This window comes from Bufo gargarizans, chromosome 2, assembly GCF_014858855.1.
Source record: "Bufo gargarizans isolate SCDJY-AF-19 chromosome 2, ASM1485885v1, whole genome shotgun sequence".
In the NCBI taxonomy this organism is placed as follows: Eukaryota; Metazoa; Chordata; class Amphibia; order Anura; family Bufonidae; genus Bufo; species Bufo gargarizans.
In genome coordinates this window covers 562,718,541-562,735,003 of record NC_058081.1, presented here as the reverse complement: position 1 = coordinate 562,735,003, position 16,463 = coordinate 562,718,541, and the positions used below count along the sequence as shown (strand labels likewise).

At 40.0% G+C, this 16,463-nt stretch overlaps 1 protein-coding gene across 3 annotated transcripts in view; it reads left to right on the top strand.

Annotated features, from left to right (window-relative positions):
- The window catches only part of LOC122928627 (myosin-binding protein C, fast-type-like), a 262,327-nt gene that overhangs the window by 222,645 nt on the left and 23,219 nt on the right, over nucleotides 1–16,463 (top strand). For all 3 annotated transcript variants that reach the window (XM_044281649.1, XM_044281647.1, XM_044281648.1), the window contains 4 exons: nucleotides 1,455–1,559; nucleotides 3,362–3,550; nucleotides 6,281–6,415; nucleotides 6,668–6,835. In XM_044281649.1, coding sequence (XP_044137584.1) covers nucleotides 1,455–1,559; nucleotides 3,362–3,550; nucleotides 6,281–6,415; nucleotides 6,668–6,835 — 597 coding nt within the window. The remainder of the gene's footprint in view (nucleotides 1–1,454; nucleotides 1,560–3,361; nucleotides 3,551–6,280; nucleotides 6,416–6,667; nucleotides 6,836–16,463) is intronic.

Below are 16,463 nucleotides of genomic sequence, written 5' to 3'. Positions count from 1 at the left end.
CTAGATATCTTACTGAAGTCGACGGGCTCACTTCGACTTCTGCCAGTTGACAATCCAACCTAGGCTTAACAGAAAGGACATTGCTACCTGAAGATGTTGAGTTAGGACCACTGGAGAAGAGGCTTTCAAAAGCCAGTCATCCAGATAAGGAATGATGGTCAGTCCTTGAAGTCTCAAAGCTGCCACCACAGAAACCACCATCTTGGTAAAAGTGTGAGGGGCAGAAGAAATGCCAAAGGGAAGGGCAACAAACTGAAGATGCCTGACGACCCCGGAAACCTGGACCGCGATCCTGAGATACTTCCTGGAAGCAGGATGGATCGGGATGTGCAAATATGCATACTTGAAGTCCAGGGTTGCCATCACGTCCCCACGATTGAGGACGTGAACTACTGACCTAATAGTTTCTATATGAAACTTCACCTTCCTTATGAACCGATTGAAATAGCATCCTGCTACAATAATTCCACACAGTCAGACCGCTTCTGCTGGCCTTTGCATACCGTACTTACTGTGACAGGCATCAGCAGATCGCAAGGTAACCTGATACTTTTATACATCGGGCCGCAGTTAAGAGCTTACCTCCATGATTATAAAGTCATGCGGCAGTAAGCAAGTGGTTAATATATTATATTGTGAAACGGTTGCTTACTATCCATAAAAACTGAAAGCACCAATAATGTAAAACTGGGGTGGAATTTTATTAAATAATATAACAATAGAAATAGAAAGTTCACTAATATTAGGCTAATAAAGCAAATATTCTAGATTTACACAGAGCAAAGCTCTTGTTGAAAATTGTTGAAAACTGGCCAGGAATTATTCACTGAACCATCTGATTCACATTTTTGCGGATCATAAGCAGCCCCATTCATTATAGTGGGGCCGCAAAAGATGCGGACAACACATCGTGTGCTGTCCACATCTGTATGTTCCTTCTGCGCCAAACAAAAAGATATTCTTGTCTGCAGAGAAGGATAGGACATTTATACAGGAGTTAGAAAAATGGTGGCAATCACATGGCCTAGATCCACGTTTTACAGATCTGCAATTTGCAGACTGCAAAACAAATATGGTTGTGTGCATGAGGCCTAAATCTGCAATGAAATAGCAACAAGATTCTGCATCATATTTGTGTCAATGCTGGTGACACAAGGTTTGAAGAGTTTATCCCTTGAAAATCTATAGAAAGCCATAAAATCCTCTCTTCTATTTTCCCCAGTACATGAATAGGTTTTATACCCGCATCCCTTGCATTGCACTAGTTTGCTACTAGATTGCTGGTGATCTTCTGTGTTCTTCTTCATAAAATTGTCCTTATGTGAACATTATTTTACACTTATTATTCAAGCATTCAAACTTACAAAACGAAACAAAGTTACCCTAGTGATCTTCCTGATTGCAAATCAATAAAATATTTTCAGAATATAATTTTTTATTGATTTAAATTTCAGATATTCCTGATCCTCCACAAAATGTAAAAATTGTTGATGTTGGAGAGGACTGGGCAGATGTTGTTTGGGATCCTCCAAAATATGATGGTGGGCAAGAAATCCAAGGTAAGAAATGTGTGCTGCTCTTGGTATTTTGTTTTAAATGTTCCTTTGTATTCATTAAAGCAGGAGATGGCGATTATAATAACATTCAACATTTTCAGTTATTTTTTTTTCATAACTTTGTTATATAGATTTTATATGCATATTTGCTGGATGGTGGCCGTATTTCCGCTGGTCCCCGTTTCACCCAGTGAACTCCGGCAGGGAACTACCTGACGGTTTTCTTTAATGCTTGTATGAATCTAGCTTAACTAACAAAAGCAAAAAAAAAACTAATATTTTTAAAATCTTTTTCTGACCTTTCACGCTGTATGACACATGGTAGGATTATCTGCAAACAAAGTCTGATAGAATAAAAGAAAATATATATTTTAGACCCTTTGGACTAAAATTATACATCTGCACTCCTCAGCACCCTTGTAGGCGCTTTCTAGCCTACAATCAAACTGCCAAACATGAGATCAACAAAACATGGGTCTTTAGATATCAATGGTCCATCAGATCTCGCCCCGTACTCAACATGGCAGATCCTTCCATCCTCTGACAGCAGATGTTGAGAAACTGTTGGGCTTCATGCACACTAACATTAGTTAATTTTAATCAAGGAGTGTTGTTAATTTATAGACTATGGGCAACTTATGTGGCATGAATGTTTGGCCGAAAGTAATTTTTGTCATTATTTTTTATGAAATAGTTTTGCTCTATTTTGTGTTCTGCAGCCTGTAGGCATTCTTATACATTGCAGACTAGACTGCTCAGTCCAGTTGAGTGCAAAATCTGTTAGATGAGCTTTCTGAATGCTCTATCTACAGCCCCTCCTTCTGCTTGAGCTGCTCGATTTGACACACTAAGCAGTCTCCAAGCTCATCTGAAGGATTTCACACTAAAAAGGACTGAGCAGCCTGAAATATATGAAAATACAAACGGTCAGGCTCAGACTGGTCCACAGGAGAACCAGTAAATCTCCTGGTTGGCCCCTGAGCAATGGTGGGCCCCCAGTCCTCCACCCCCTGCACAAGTGGCACATGGCATAATAGATTAACAGCTCTATATAGAGATAGGTGAACATCAACTCAACCTTGTAAAGGTCACTGCAAAATCAATCATATACTGCATATAGCTGTACAGTGGGCCCCCAGAATAAAATGTACTATTGGGCCTTAGGTACCCCAGTCCGACACCGCAAACAGTTGCCCATTTTAATAAAAACTAATTACAAAAATGATTTTCCACCAAAGATGCATGATTGTTTCTATAGCCTTTAATTTACCCATTCTCTTAATTCCTCTTACAGCCGGCGTTTTTGAAAAATATATAAATGAATTGTAGTATAGTAGAGTTACTCAAAAAAAATCAGTGCAATAATATGACAGTACCATTCATGAGTCATGACTCACCAGAAAAATATCCAGAAAAATTTGGTTTTCTCATTAAGTATTGCAAAGAAGAATGCAAGCACAAGTAACAGTTTCAATATATATCAGAAGTGTAAAATTGATTCCATTATTTTTTTTATAATTGTTATAATAGTAATTTTCATGCTACATTTTTTAATAATTCTATCAGGTACATTTAATATTGTATCATATTTTCATGTTATCAGAAAGTTGGCAGGCCCTTTTTAAAGACATTGCTGTAATTTGAGTGGGTATTATATTCTGTCATTCAAGGTAAAGATGAATTACTGTAGGTTGGATCCACTGTCGGCAAAAAACTATTGATCCGATTGTAATGTGTGTGAAGGTGAGCAAACCAGTTGTAGTATTGCCTAAACTATATTCTTGTTTGTCTTCTACATTCTTCAGGATATTATATAGAAAGAAAGAAGAAAGGCAGTCAGCGTTGGATGAAGATGAACTTTGATGTTTACACAGACACTAAATATCAGTCAACAAATATGATTGAAGGAGTCTTGTATGAAATTAGAATCTATGCTGTCAATGCCATTGGCATTTCTCAAGAAGCCAATACCACCAATCCATTCATGCCTATTGGTAAGGGCTTTGTACAGTATATTGGAATATAAATGAAATGACCAGCTGCTGTCACAAGTTTAGTCATTTGCATATATAAAAACTTCACTTGCCTCAGCAATGTTGGCACATATGAACATGGAACCAACACAGAGGCCTTCAGCTGCCAAGTGCACATGTAACAGGTCAGCCAGTCTGCTGACAGATGCCCTTTAAGGCCTTTTACGTGCGTCCTTAACAAGTGTTATCTATGATGTACTGTAACAAGTTGAGCAGTGCTGGTTTCATTTCTATGTACATGCAGCCATTACACTACGTGCAGAATTATTAGGCAAATGAGTATTTTGACCACATCATCCTCTTTATGCATGTTGTCTTACTCCAAGCTGTATAGGCTCGAAAGCCTACTACCAATTAAGCATATTAGGTGATGTGCATCTCTGTAAGGAGAAGGGGTGTGGTCTAATGACATCAACACCCTATATCAGGTGTGCATAATTATTAGGCAACTTCCATTCCTTTGGCAAAATGGGTCAAAAGAAGGACTTGACAGGCTCAGAAAAGTCAAAAATAGTGAGATATCTTGCAGAGGGATGCAGCACTCTTAAAATTGCAAAGCTTCTGAAGCGTGATCATCGAACAATCAAGCGTTTCATTCAAAATAGTCAACAGGGTCGCAAGAAGCGTGTGGAAAAACCAAGGCGCAAAATAACTGCCCATGAACTGAGAAAAGTCAAGCGTGCAGCTGCCAAAATGCCACTTGCCACCAGTTTGGCCATATTTCAGAGCTGCAACATCACTGGAGTGCCCAAAAGCACAAGGTGTGCAATACTCAGAGACATGGCCAAGGTAAGAAAGGCTGAAAGACGACCACCACTGAACAAGACACACAAGCTGAAACGTCAAGACTGGGCCAAGAAATATCTCAAGACTGATTTTTCTAAGTTTTTATGGACTGATGAAATGAGAGTGAGTCTTGATGGGCCAGATGCCTGGATTGGTAAAGGGCAGAGAGCTCCAGTCCGACTCAGACGCCAGCAAGGTGGAGGTGGAGTACTGGTTTGGGCTGGTATCATCAAAGATGAGCTTGTTGGGCCTTTTTGGGTTGAGGATGGAGTCAAGCTCAACTCCCAGTCCTACTGCCAGTTTCTGGAAGACACCTTCTTCAAGCAGTGGTACAGGAAGAAGTCTGCAAGGTAAGAAAAACATCATTTTCATGCAGGACAATGCTCCATCACACGCGTCCAAGTACTCCACAACGTGGCTGGCAAGAAAGGGTATAAAAGAAGAAAATCTAATGACATGGCCTCCTTGTTCACCTGATCTGAACCCCATTGAGATCCTGTGGTCCATCATCAAATGTGAGATTTACAGGGAGGGAAAACAGTACACCTCTCTGAACAGTGTCTGGGAGGCTGTGGTTGCTGCTGCACGCAATGTTGATGGTGAACAGATGGTGAACAGATGGTGATCAAAACACTGACAGAATCCATGGATGGCAGGCTTTTGAGTGTCCTTGCAAAGAAAGGTGGCTATATTGGTCACTGATTTGTTTTTGTTTTGTTTTTGAATGTCAGAAATGTATATTTGTGAATGTTGAGCTGTTATATTGGTTTCACTGGTAAAAATAAATAATTGAAATGGGTATATATTTGTTTTTTGTTAAGTTGCCTAATAATTATGTACAGTAATAGTCACCTGCACACACAGATATCCCCCTAAAATAGCTAAAACTAAAAACAAACTGAAAACTACTTCCAAAAATATTCAGCTTTGATATTAATGAGTTTTTTGGGTTCATTGAGAACATGGTTGTTGTTCAATAATAAAATTAATCCTCAAAAATACAACTTGCCTAATAATTCTGCACTCCCTGTATAATAAGTCTGCAAATTGTTTTATATAGTTTGCATAATTGTCCACAGGAGGGGGTGTGCTGCCAACAAACATTTTTTATCCCACATAATCGGGTAATGATTGGGTATGAATCCCTCATCACCAGCCCACGTACAGTACAAGGGCAGCACAAGAATGTGTACACTTTTAACTGTCACATTCTTTGTCATGAGCAAATTTATTGAAAATTCAATTCGGCTGCTTTGCCGAATTTTACCCAAAAATTTGCTTTGTGACAAATTACTTTGTCACGAAGCGCATTTTTTTGTAAGTAGTGGGTGCAATGACAGGGAGCAGTGATAGCGCCACCCCCGTCATTGTACCCCTCAGATGCCGCGTTCATACATGATTGCAGCATCTGAGTGTAAAATTAACAATAATTCAAACTTACAAAATCAAACTTACCGCCTCCATTTGCTCGCAACGAGCTGGCCGGCGTGATGAAGTAATCTCGCGCCGCACAGGATGGAGGCTATTGTCCCTTTGAGAGCAAATGTAGGCGATAACTGAATTTTTTTGTTTTTTATACTATTTCAAGTTAAATCGATTCGCTGACACGAAGCACGAGGAAATTCGGCTTCTAGGCGATCAAATTTATCCTGAAATTCGGATCAAATTCCACTTCATGGGATTCGATTCACTCATCTCTACATATCATTAGTAAGGTCAAACCCATAAGAAATAGACTCTACTGTCAAGTGATAGTTCCCAAAATTAACTGCAAATGGGATTGTCCTAGATTTCCAAAGCATTCTATTGTGTTAGAGCCTGGGCTCACCTGACACAATACAACAATATTGTATCATACATTTATGTCTAGATTTAAAGATAAGCCAAAGATATAATATCTTTCAGCTCCAACTAGTGAACCTCAACACTTGACGGTTGAGGATGTTACAGACACAACCTGCACATTGAAATGGAGGCCACCAGATCGTATCGGCGCTGGAGGAATTGATGGTTATCTAATTGAATACTGCAAAGAAGGATGTAAGTACAAGTAACATTTCCAATATATTTTAGAAGCGTAGAACTACATTTTTTTAAATAATTATAATAAGAGTAATTATCATAATACATTTTTAGAAATTCACATACATATAATTATGTATCATATTTTTATATGTCACCAAAAAAATGTCCAGCCCTTTGAAGACATTGCTGTAATTTGAGTGGTTATCATTTTCTTATGATTGAATGCTCTCTTGAAACAATTTACAATCTACTGTACTTTTATTTTAGCCGATGAGTGGGTTGAAGCTAATACAGAGCTTGTGGAAAGATGTGGATACACTGTGAAGGGTCTTCCCACTGGGGAAAAACTTTTCTTCCGAGTACGTTCTGTCAATATAGCAGGCAAGAGCGAGCCAGCGACTCTTGGTCAGCCAGTTACAATTCGGGAGATTGTGCGTAAGTTACATTTTATGTATTAAATACACATGCAATGCTGTAAAATTCCTTTGCTCAGCCATGTGACTGTTATAGGAATAAATGATACACTTATATGTTACTATTATATATAATTATTTAAAAAGTCGGTTAATTATTTTCTGGATATAATTTTTGGGTTACTCCATGTATACCAGTTCCTTCCACAGGCTTTAACTTCTTTGTCTGGACTTTTAGCATGGCAGGGAAGCTCACTTAACACTCATTATCAGACCATCAGTCAGACCAGGTATGACCAGACCAGGTATGAGTGAGAGGTGGTGACTCATTTAGAGCTCTATATCTTCCCTATGCTATCTCAGTATTTGTGGTTGGTGAAAGCTTCTCACGTTATATTAGTGAATGCACTGCGCTCTTGTGGGCATTTTTATATGGGTCTATCAAGAGAGCGGTAGAGCTATCTTCTGCCACCTTATGAGGAATACCTTGTGGATAACACTTCCCTGTTCAGCAGTTTTTTAACCTAAACCATAAACTTTCTGACATTAGTTTCAGAGTTCTTTTTGGCTGAATCGGTCGCCTGATTCTATTCGGGTCTGAATAAATTTGACCCTAACCAAAAGTGTCCTTATTGTCATGACAAAATGTGGATGATATTCCAGGATATTCTAGGACTGTATGCAACTACTTTCCAGCTCTGACATCATGACATCATTAGTAATGTGACATATACGTAAGGCTATGGACAAACACATGGCTGCTGGTGATAACACTCTATTTAAAGGGATTCTGTCACCAGATTGAACCCTATTAAGCTAGCTGACATTAGCAATGTGCTAATGTCAGCTAAACCTAACTAGCCTATTCCTACTTTTATCTATGCCCCCGTTAGGCCAGAAATATAACCTTTATAATAGAGGCTCCATTCTCCCACCTTTGTCGTCTCTCTCCAAGCATCAGTCTGCCAGTCCTGTGCTCTGGTGAAATCTCGCGCCGTTCAGCATTCGGTGCAGGCGCGGTGAGGAAGCTGGCAGCCTGCGAGCGTCTTTCTCTCGCTGAATTCTGAACGGCTCGAGATTTCACCAGAGCACAGGGCTGGCAGACATATGCGAGTGCTGCCTGGCCCTGTTAATCAGGACAGATATAATATATATTTTTTAATATTTAAGAAAAAAAAAAGATTTTTCCTTTCTTAACTGTTATGAAATATTTCAAGACAAAACATTTCTAAAACCATTACTGTACATTTTTACTCTGAAAATGTATTTATCTACTGGCTGGGCTCACCTCAAGACTTTAAAAGACCGGTGCACATTTTGGGTTTTGGTGGCCAGTTTTTATTGCTGGTTCTATGGCACAGTACTGCGAGAAAAATGTTGTAAAGCACCAAAATGTTACAAGCTTCTTCAAAGTGACCTTTTTTATATTGTTCCCTTAAGGTTTTTCTTTTACAATTTTTTTATAAATGAAAAAAAATATGTATGTTTGTATATTTTATTCAGAAACCCTTGCAGCTATACTAAATATAGCTAAAACAAATACCTAGATTTTTAAAATAAAAAAATATGTGTATGTGTGTATATTGTACACACAAATTCCACTATACTATTGCTATAATTTTGTTTTATTTTATTTTTTTATGAACAGAAAGGAGGGGGGATATTTGTATGGGTGTGTACACAGTCTGCTATACTATTGCTAATACTAGTAACTTTTGCTATTACTTTTTAATGTTTTTTTTTCTGTATTTTTCTTTTAATTAATTTTTTAGGACTTGTTTTGTTTTTATGTTTATTTTTTTAAAGTGAATTAACCCCTTCCTGCCACAGCCAGGACAGGAAGGGGTTAATACACTGCCTACAGTCTCACACTTAATTTTACAGCCAGCAAGGGGAGCCCTCACATCAAGAAGAGCACTCCCTGACAGCTTTTAAATTGCACATTGCATTCGCCGGCTAAGATTGAGTTAGCTGTAATATGCTCATTATAGCTCTGAACCTCAAGCAGATTCTGATACCCATCACTGGTATATTCCAATGTAGGTGGCAGCACTGTATTGGAATACAGTGAATGGTATGTCCTGTGATGGATATACAGGTGAAACTCAAAAAATGCAAAGTTCATTTATTTCAGTAATACAACTTAAAAGGTGAAACTAAAATATGAGATAGACTCATTACATGCAAAGCGAGATATTTCAAGCCTTTATTTGTTATAATTTGGATGATTATGGCTTATAGCTTATGGCTTATAGCTCACAATTTTGAGCTCCCCTTTGCTCAGGGGATATGGATTAATTAACTGACTAGTGTGTGACACTTTGAGCCTAGAATATTGGAAAATCAAAAATGTAAAGATATGAAAGTTCAAATCACCCCCTTCTCTCCAAAATAAAAAAAAATACACAATAAAAAAAATCATAGGCATTGTCTATCAGAAATCGTCCCTACTACTAAAATACAGCATACAGCAAATTACATAAGAGAAACAAAATGTTAAATGGTCAATTCGCCATGTTTTGTCACTTTACCTCCCCCCAAAAATTGAATAAAAAGTGTTAAACAAAGTCAAATACACTTCAAAATAGTATAATTTAAAAGTAAAGATCGCCCTACAAACAATGAGCCATCACACAGCTCCATATACATAACTGTAAAAAAGTTATAGGTATCAGAAAATATGTTTTTAAGATCAAGATTTTTCAAGTACTAGAATGCAAGAAAAACTATGTATATAAATGTGGTATCACCATAATTGTACTGACCTGTAGAATGAAAGTAACCCGACTGCATAGAAAAAGCTGTAAAAACAAATGAGGTAATTCATCAAAGTGGTATAAAAGAACTTGCTTAGCTGCCCATAGCAACCAATCAGATTTTACCTTTCATTTTCCAAAGTAACTGTCCAAAATGAAAGGTGGAATCTGATTGGTTGCTATGGGGAGCTAAGCCAGTTCTACTTTACACCAGTTTGATAAAAAAAAACTCCAAAAACCCATTAGATTTTAAGTAAGAATTTTTTCCAATTTCACCCCATTTTTCCTGCTTCCTGATACATTATATCTGATATTAAATTGTGCCATTAGAAAGTACAACTTTCTCTGCAAAAAACAAGCCCCTATATGAATATGTGAATGGAAAAATAAAAAAATGATGGCTCTGGGAAGGCAGGGAGTGAAAAAAAAAAGTGAAAAGTAAAATTGCAGGGTCCTTTAAAGGTTAAATAGTCCTACAATGTTTATTTTTTGGAGGAAAATGCCTGCCATGTGTTTACATAGACTTCGCCTGGGGTCATGTGACCCTACTTCTTCATCCTTCCTGATCTTTCAACCTGAATTTTTGGAAAATTGAGGTTGAATTCGATTAAAACCTAACTGATTTGCTAATCTTTTTAAATAGAACTGTCTGATTGGTTTAAGAGGTCTGACACCTAGGACTTCCACTGGTCCTCAGAACTGAGGTACTTGGTGCCATGTTAATAATAATAATAATCTTTATTTATATAGCGTCAACATATTCCACAGAGATTTACAATCAGGAGTTCATGTACAAACAGTCATAAATAACATAGTAACCGACAAGTCAATGATTACAACAAGAGTAATGAGGGCCCTGCTTACAAGAGATTACAGTCTGTGAGGAGATAGGGGTGACACAAAAGGTAAAAGTGCTTGTTTTGTGCAATGGTCCAGCCATGTTGTGAAAATAGGGGAGCATGTATAAAGCTGCATGAGCCAGTCACCAGATGATATATGAAGTGCTTCTGGGTACATGGGTGAGGTGGAGAGTTTGGTGGAGGATCAGGTTCAGGAAAAGATGGTCAAAATATGGAGAGGAGTAAGATCAGGTGATGTGATAGGCCACCCTAAAAAGATGTGTTTTGAAGGAGTGCCTAAAATTGTATATATTGTGGCTTAACCTAATTTATTGGGGTAAGGCGTTCCAGAGAACTGGTGCAGCTCAGGTGAAGTCTTGTAGCCGGGAGTGAAAGGATTATGGTGGAAGTAAGTCGTAAGTCATTGGCTGAAAGGAGAGCACGGGTAGGGTGGTAGACAGAGATGAGGGAAGAGATGTAAGGGGGTGCAGCACTGTGGAGAGATTTGTGGGTGAGGACAAGCACCTATACTGTATGGGCAACTGGTGCAATGACTGGCACAGGGCGGAGGCATCAGAGTAGTGGTTAGACAGATAGGTGACTCTGGCTGCTGCATTGAGAATAGATTGGAGAGGGGAGTGTCTGGTGGGGGGGAGGCCAATTCATTGTAAGTTGCAATAATTGAGGCAGGAATGGATCAGGGTGACAATGAGAGTTTTTTTGTTTCCATAGTGAGAAAGGGGCGTATTCTAGAGATGTTTTTGAGTTGCAGTTGAGCAGGCGAGAGACTGCATATAGGGGTAAAGGAAAGATCAGTGTCAAATGTCACACCGAGACAGCGTGTATGCTGCCTAGGAGTGATGATGGTGCCGCACACTGATAGGGGGATGTCAGGTTTTGGTCGGTCAGTAGATGGAGAGGACACAAGAAGTTCAGTTTTCAAAAGATACAGTTTTAGATAAAGAGAGGACATGATATTAGATATGGCGGACAGACAGTCCCTGGTGTTCTGTAGTACAGCAAGGATGATGTCGGGGAATGAAGTGTATAGTTGTGAGTCATCAGCATAGAGATGGTACTGGAAACCAAATCTGCTGATGGTTTGTCCAATTGGGGCTGTGTAGAGAGAGAGAGAAGAGGAGAGGGCCTAGGACTGAACCCTGAGAAACCCCAACTGTGAAAGGGAGAGGAGAAGAAGTGGAGCCAGTGAATGATACACTGAAAGAGCGGTCAGAGGGATATGAAGAAAACAAGGAGAGGGCAGTGTCCTTTAGGAAGATAGACTGGAGCATGGTGAGTAGGAGATGTTGGTCTCCAGTGTCAAAAGCTGCAGAGAGGTCAAGAAGAATAAGCAGAGAGTAGTCACCATTGCGTTTTGCTGTCAGGAGGTCATTTGTCACTTTGGTGAGGGCACTTTCTGTCGAATGAAGGGTGCATAAACCAGATTTTAATGAGTCAAGGAGAGAGTGAGCAGAGAGATAGCAGATAAGGCGGGAGTAGCCCAAACGCTCCAGGAGCTTAGAGGGAACATTGGAGACTTGTCTGTAGTTAGTTGTGCAGGATGGGTAAAGAGATGTTTTTTAAATAATGGAGTAATGATAGAATGTTTTAAAGAGGAGGGGAAGCTGTCAGAAGAGAGAGAGGTTGATGATGTTTATTAGGTAAGTGATGACAGCCATAGAGAGAGACTGGAGTAAGTGTAAGCGAATGGGGTCATAAGTGCATGTGGTAGGACGAGAAGAAGGGGGGGGATCAATAACACTTAGGGGCATGTAGCTGATTTCATGCCGGATATTTTCTATTTTCTCTGTGAAGTAGGCAGCCAGGTCTTCAGCAGAGACATGTGTGATGGGTGTCTGAACTTTAGGACTGAGGAGGGAGTGGAAAGTTTCAAAGAGTTTTTTGGGGTTTTTGGACAGTGAAGAGATTAGGGTGGTAAAGTATGTCTGTTTGACAACCTGGAAGGCAGAATTAAAGGTTTTTCTCCATAGGTGTTCAGCACTGGAGCAACACTGGAGGAATCAAGTTTGCGGTGTAAGCCAAGGCTGCTTTGGAGTCTGTGTTTGGAGGTTCTGAGAGTAGGGGGTGCTACTTTGTCCAGTGTGCTTCTGATGTTGTCATTGTAGCAATTTACGGCCAGATCAGGGCAGAATAGGAAAGAGATTGGGAACAACGGTCAGTGTAAAATGTCAGTAAGTGTATGGGGGTCAATGGCCTTTAGATTATGTGTATGTTCATGGTGAAAGGTGGCTTCTCATGTATGGTCATAGGGAAACAACTGAGAGAATGTGCATGTACTGCTGTGTCATGGTTGAAAACTGAACTGGACTTTGGACCTCTTCTGTTCAGATAATTGAGGCCTTAACCAATCAATAAATGCCATAAATATCTACAGTAGGAAAGCTCAGTTAAAATGAATAAAGTGAAACTTTTTTTGAGACAACCATCCAAAATTGCATTGAAAAGTGATCTTCTTGGGTTATGGTCTTTACAAACAATCTGGTGTGCATAATATACTGAAGTAGGACTGAGCATTTGTCACAAGAAATCTGATCTGGATATGAGATGGTCTTCTCCAAGATGTGGCCTTTTGAAGAGGTTTCACTTATTATCTAGGACTGCTTTCAGATATTTTTCAATTTTTAGAAAAATGTCCTTTGTAAAGGTGGGTTCGCTTTTGCATTATAGAATTCCATTATAGGTTCCATTATAATAGTTATAACAAACTACAGTACAGACCAAAAGTTTGGACACACCTTCTCATTCAAAGAGTTTTTATTTTATTTTCATGACTATGAAAATTGTAGATTCACACTGAAGGCATCACAACTATGAATTAACACATGTGGAATTATATACATAACAAAAAAGTGTGAAACAACTGAAAATATGTCATATTCTAGGTTCTTCAAAGTAGCCACCTTTTGCTTTGATTACTGCTTTGCACACTCTTGGGATTCTCTTGATGAGCTTCAAGAGGTAGTCACCTGAAATGCTTTTCCAACAGTCTTGAAGGAGTTCCCAGAGATGCTTAGCACTTGTTGGCCCTTTTGCCTTCACTTTGCAGTCCAGCTCACCACAAACCATCTCAATTGGGTTCAGGTCTGGTGACTGTGGAGGCCAGGTCATCTGGCGCAGCACCTCATCACTCTCCTTCATGGTCAAATAGCCCTTACACAGCCTGGAGGTGTGTTTGGGGTCATTGTCCTGTTGAAAAATACATGATGGTCCAACTAAACGCAAACCAGATGGAATAGCATGCAAGATAGTGTGGTAGCCATGCTGGTTCAGTATGCCTTCAATTTTGAATAAATCCCCAACAGTGTCACCAGCAAAGCACCCCCACACCATCACACCTCCTCCTTCATGCTTCAGGGTGGGAACCAGGCACGTAGAGTCCATCCGTTCACCTTTTCTGCATCGCACAAAGACACGGTGGTTGGAACCAAAGATCTCAAATTTGGACTCATCAGACCAAAGCACAGATTTTCACTGGTTTAATGTCCATTCCTTGTGTTCTTTAGCCCAAACAAGTCTCTTCTGCTTGTTGCCTGTCCTTAGTTATTCTACCATGAAGACCTGATTCACACATTCTCCTCTTAACAGTTGTTCTAGAGATGTGTCTGCTGCTAGAACTCTGTATGGCATTGACCTGGTCTCTAATCTGAGCTGCTGTTAACCTGCGATTTCTGAGGCTGGTGACTCGGATGAACGTATCCTCCGCAGCAGAGGTGACTCTTGGTCTTCCTTTCCTGGGGCGGTCCGCATGTGAGCCAGTTTCTTTGTAGCGCTTGATGGTTTTTGTGACTGCACTTGGGGACACTTTCAAAGTTTTCCCAATTTGTTGGACTGACTGACCTTTATTTCTTAAAGTAATGATGGCCACTCATTTTTCTTTACTTAGCTGCTTTTTTTCTTGCCATAATACAAATTCTAACAGTCTATTCAGTAGGACTATCAGCTGTGTATCCACCTGACTTCTCCACAACGCAACTGATGGTCCCAACCTCATTTATAAGGCAAGAAATCCCACTTATTAAACCTGACAGGGCACACCTGTGAAGTGAAAACCATGTGAGCCAGTTTCTTTGTAGCGCTTGATGGGTTTTGTGACTGCACTTGGGGACACTTTCAAAGTTTTCCCAATTTGTCGGACTGACTGACCTTTATTTCTTAAAGTAATGATGGCCACTCGTTTTTCTTTACTTAGCTGTTTTTTTTCTTGCCATAATACAAATTCTAACAGTCTATTCAGTAGGACTATCAGCTGTGTATCCACCTGACTTCTCCACAACGCAACTGATGGTCCCAACCTCATTTATAAGGCAAGAAATCCCACTTATTAAACCTGACAGGGCCCACCTGTGAAGTGAAAACCATTTCAGGTGACTACCTCTTGAAGCTCACCAAGAGAATGCCAAGAGTGTGCAAAGCAGTAATCAAAGCAAAAGGTGGATACTTTGAAGAACCTAGAATATGACATATTTTCAGTTGTTTCACACTTTTTTGTTATGTATATAATTCTACATGTGTTAATTCATAGTTTTGATGCCTTCAGTGTAAATCTACAATTTTCATAGTCATGAAAATAAAGAAAACTCTTTGAATGAGAAGGTGTCTTTTGGTCTGTACTGTACGTATAACAGAATCTTAGGATGGAATGCAAAACGGAAGTCTTTAATAGGCATTCTGTGTTGCTCCGTCCTAATACATGTCTATGGGGACACATAACGGTTCTGTTTGGTTCCGTAATACATGACAGAATTTCTTTTTTCCTGTCAGCTCACAATGGTGTCTAGGCTTTAAACACAACAGAGAGACTTACCCCTGATTGGTTCACAAGCTGTCTGTCAGCCTGTCAGTCAATCAGGGCAAGCTCCATTCTCCCCCAGGGTGTTTTGATCCTACATCTTCTTCTTACCTGCCATGTTTCTGTGGACTCTTTAAAAGAAACTTCAGATTTGTTTAGCAGGGAATTTCATAAAAATCCAGTTTGCTTATCTTTGTGGTGGATTCATAAACACTTATTTTCAGCTACAGTACAGACCAAAAGTTTGGACACACCTTCTCATTCAAAGAGTTTTCTTTATTTTCATGACTATGAAAATTGTAGATTCACACTGAAGGTCAGTCAGTCCGAAAAATTGGGAAAACTTTGAAAGTGTCCCCAAGTGCAGTCACAAAAACCATCAAGCGCTACAAAGAAACTGGCTCACATGCGGACCGCCCCAGGGAGGGAAGACCAAGAGTCACCTCTGCTGCGGAGGATAAGTTCATCCGAGTCACCAGCCTCAGAAATCGCAGGTTAACAGCAGCTCAGATTAGAGATCAGGTCAATGCCACACAGAGTTCTAGCAGCAAACACATCTCTAGAACAGCTGTTAAGAGGAGACTGTGTGAATCAAGCCTTCATGGTAGAATATCTGCTAGGAAACCACTGCTAAGGACAGGCAACAAGCAGAAGAGACTTGTTTGGGCAAAAGAACACAAGGAATGGACATTAGACCAGTGGAAATCTGTGCTTTGGTCTGATGAGTCCAAATTTGAGATCTTTGGTTCCAACCACCGTGTCTTTGTGCGACGCAGAAAAGGTGAACGGATGGACTCTACATGCCTGGTTCCCACCGTGAAGCATGGAGGAGGAGGTGTGATGGTGTGGGGGTGCTTTGCTGGTGACACTGTTGGGGATTTATTCAAAATTGAAGGCATACTGAACCAGCATGGCTACCACAGCATCTTGCAGCGGCATGCTATTCCATCCGGTTTGGTTTAGTTGGACCATCATTTATTTTTAAACAGGACAATGACCCCAAACACACCTCCAGGCTGTGTAAGGGCTATTTGACCATGAAGGAGAGTGATGGGGTGCTGCGCCAGATGACCTGGCCTCCACAGTCATGGGACTTGAATCGAGATGGTTTGGGGTGAGCTGGACCGCAGAGTGAAGGCAAAAGGGCCAACAAGTGCTAAGCATCTCTGGGAACTCCTTCAAGACTGTTGGAAGACCATTTCAGGTGACTACCTCTTGAAGCTCATCAAGAGAATGCCAAGAGTG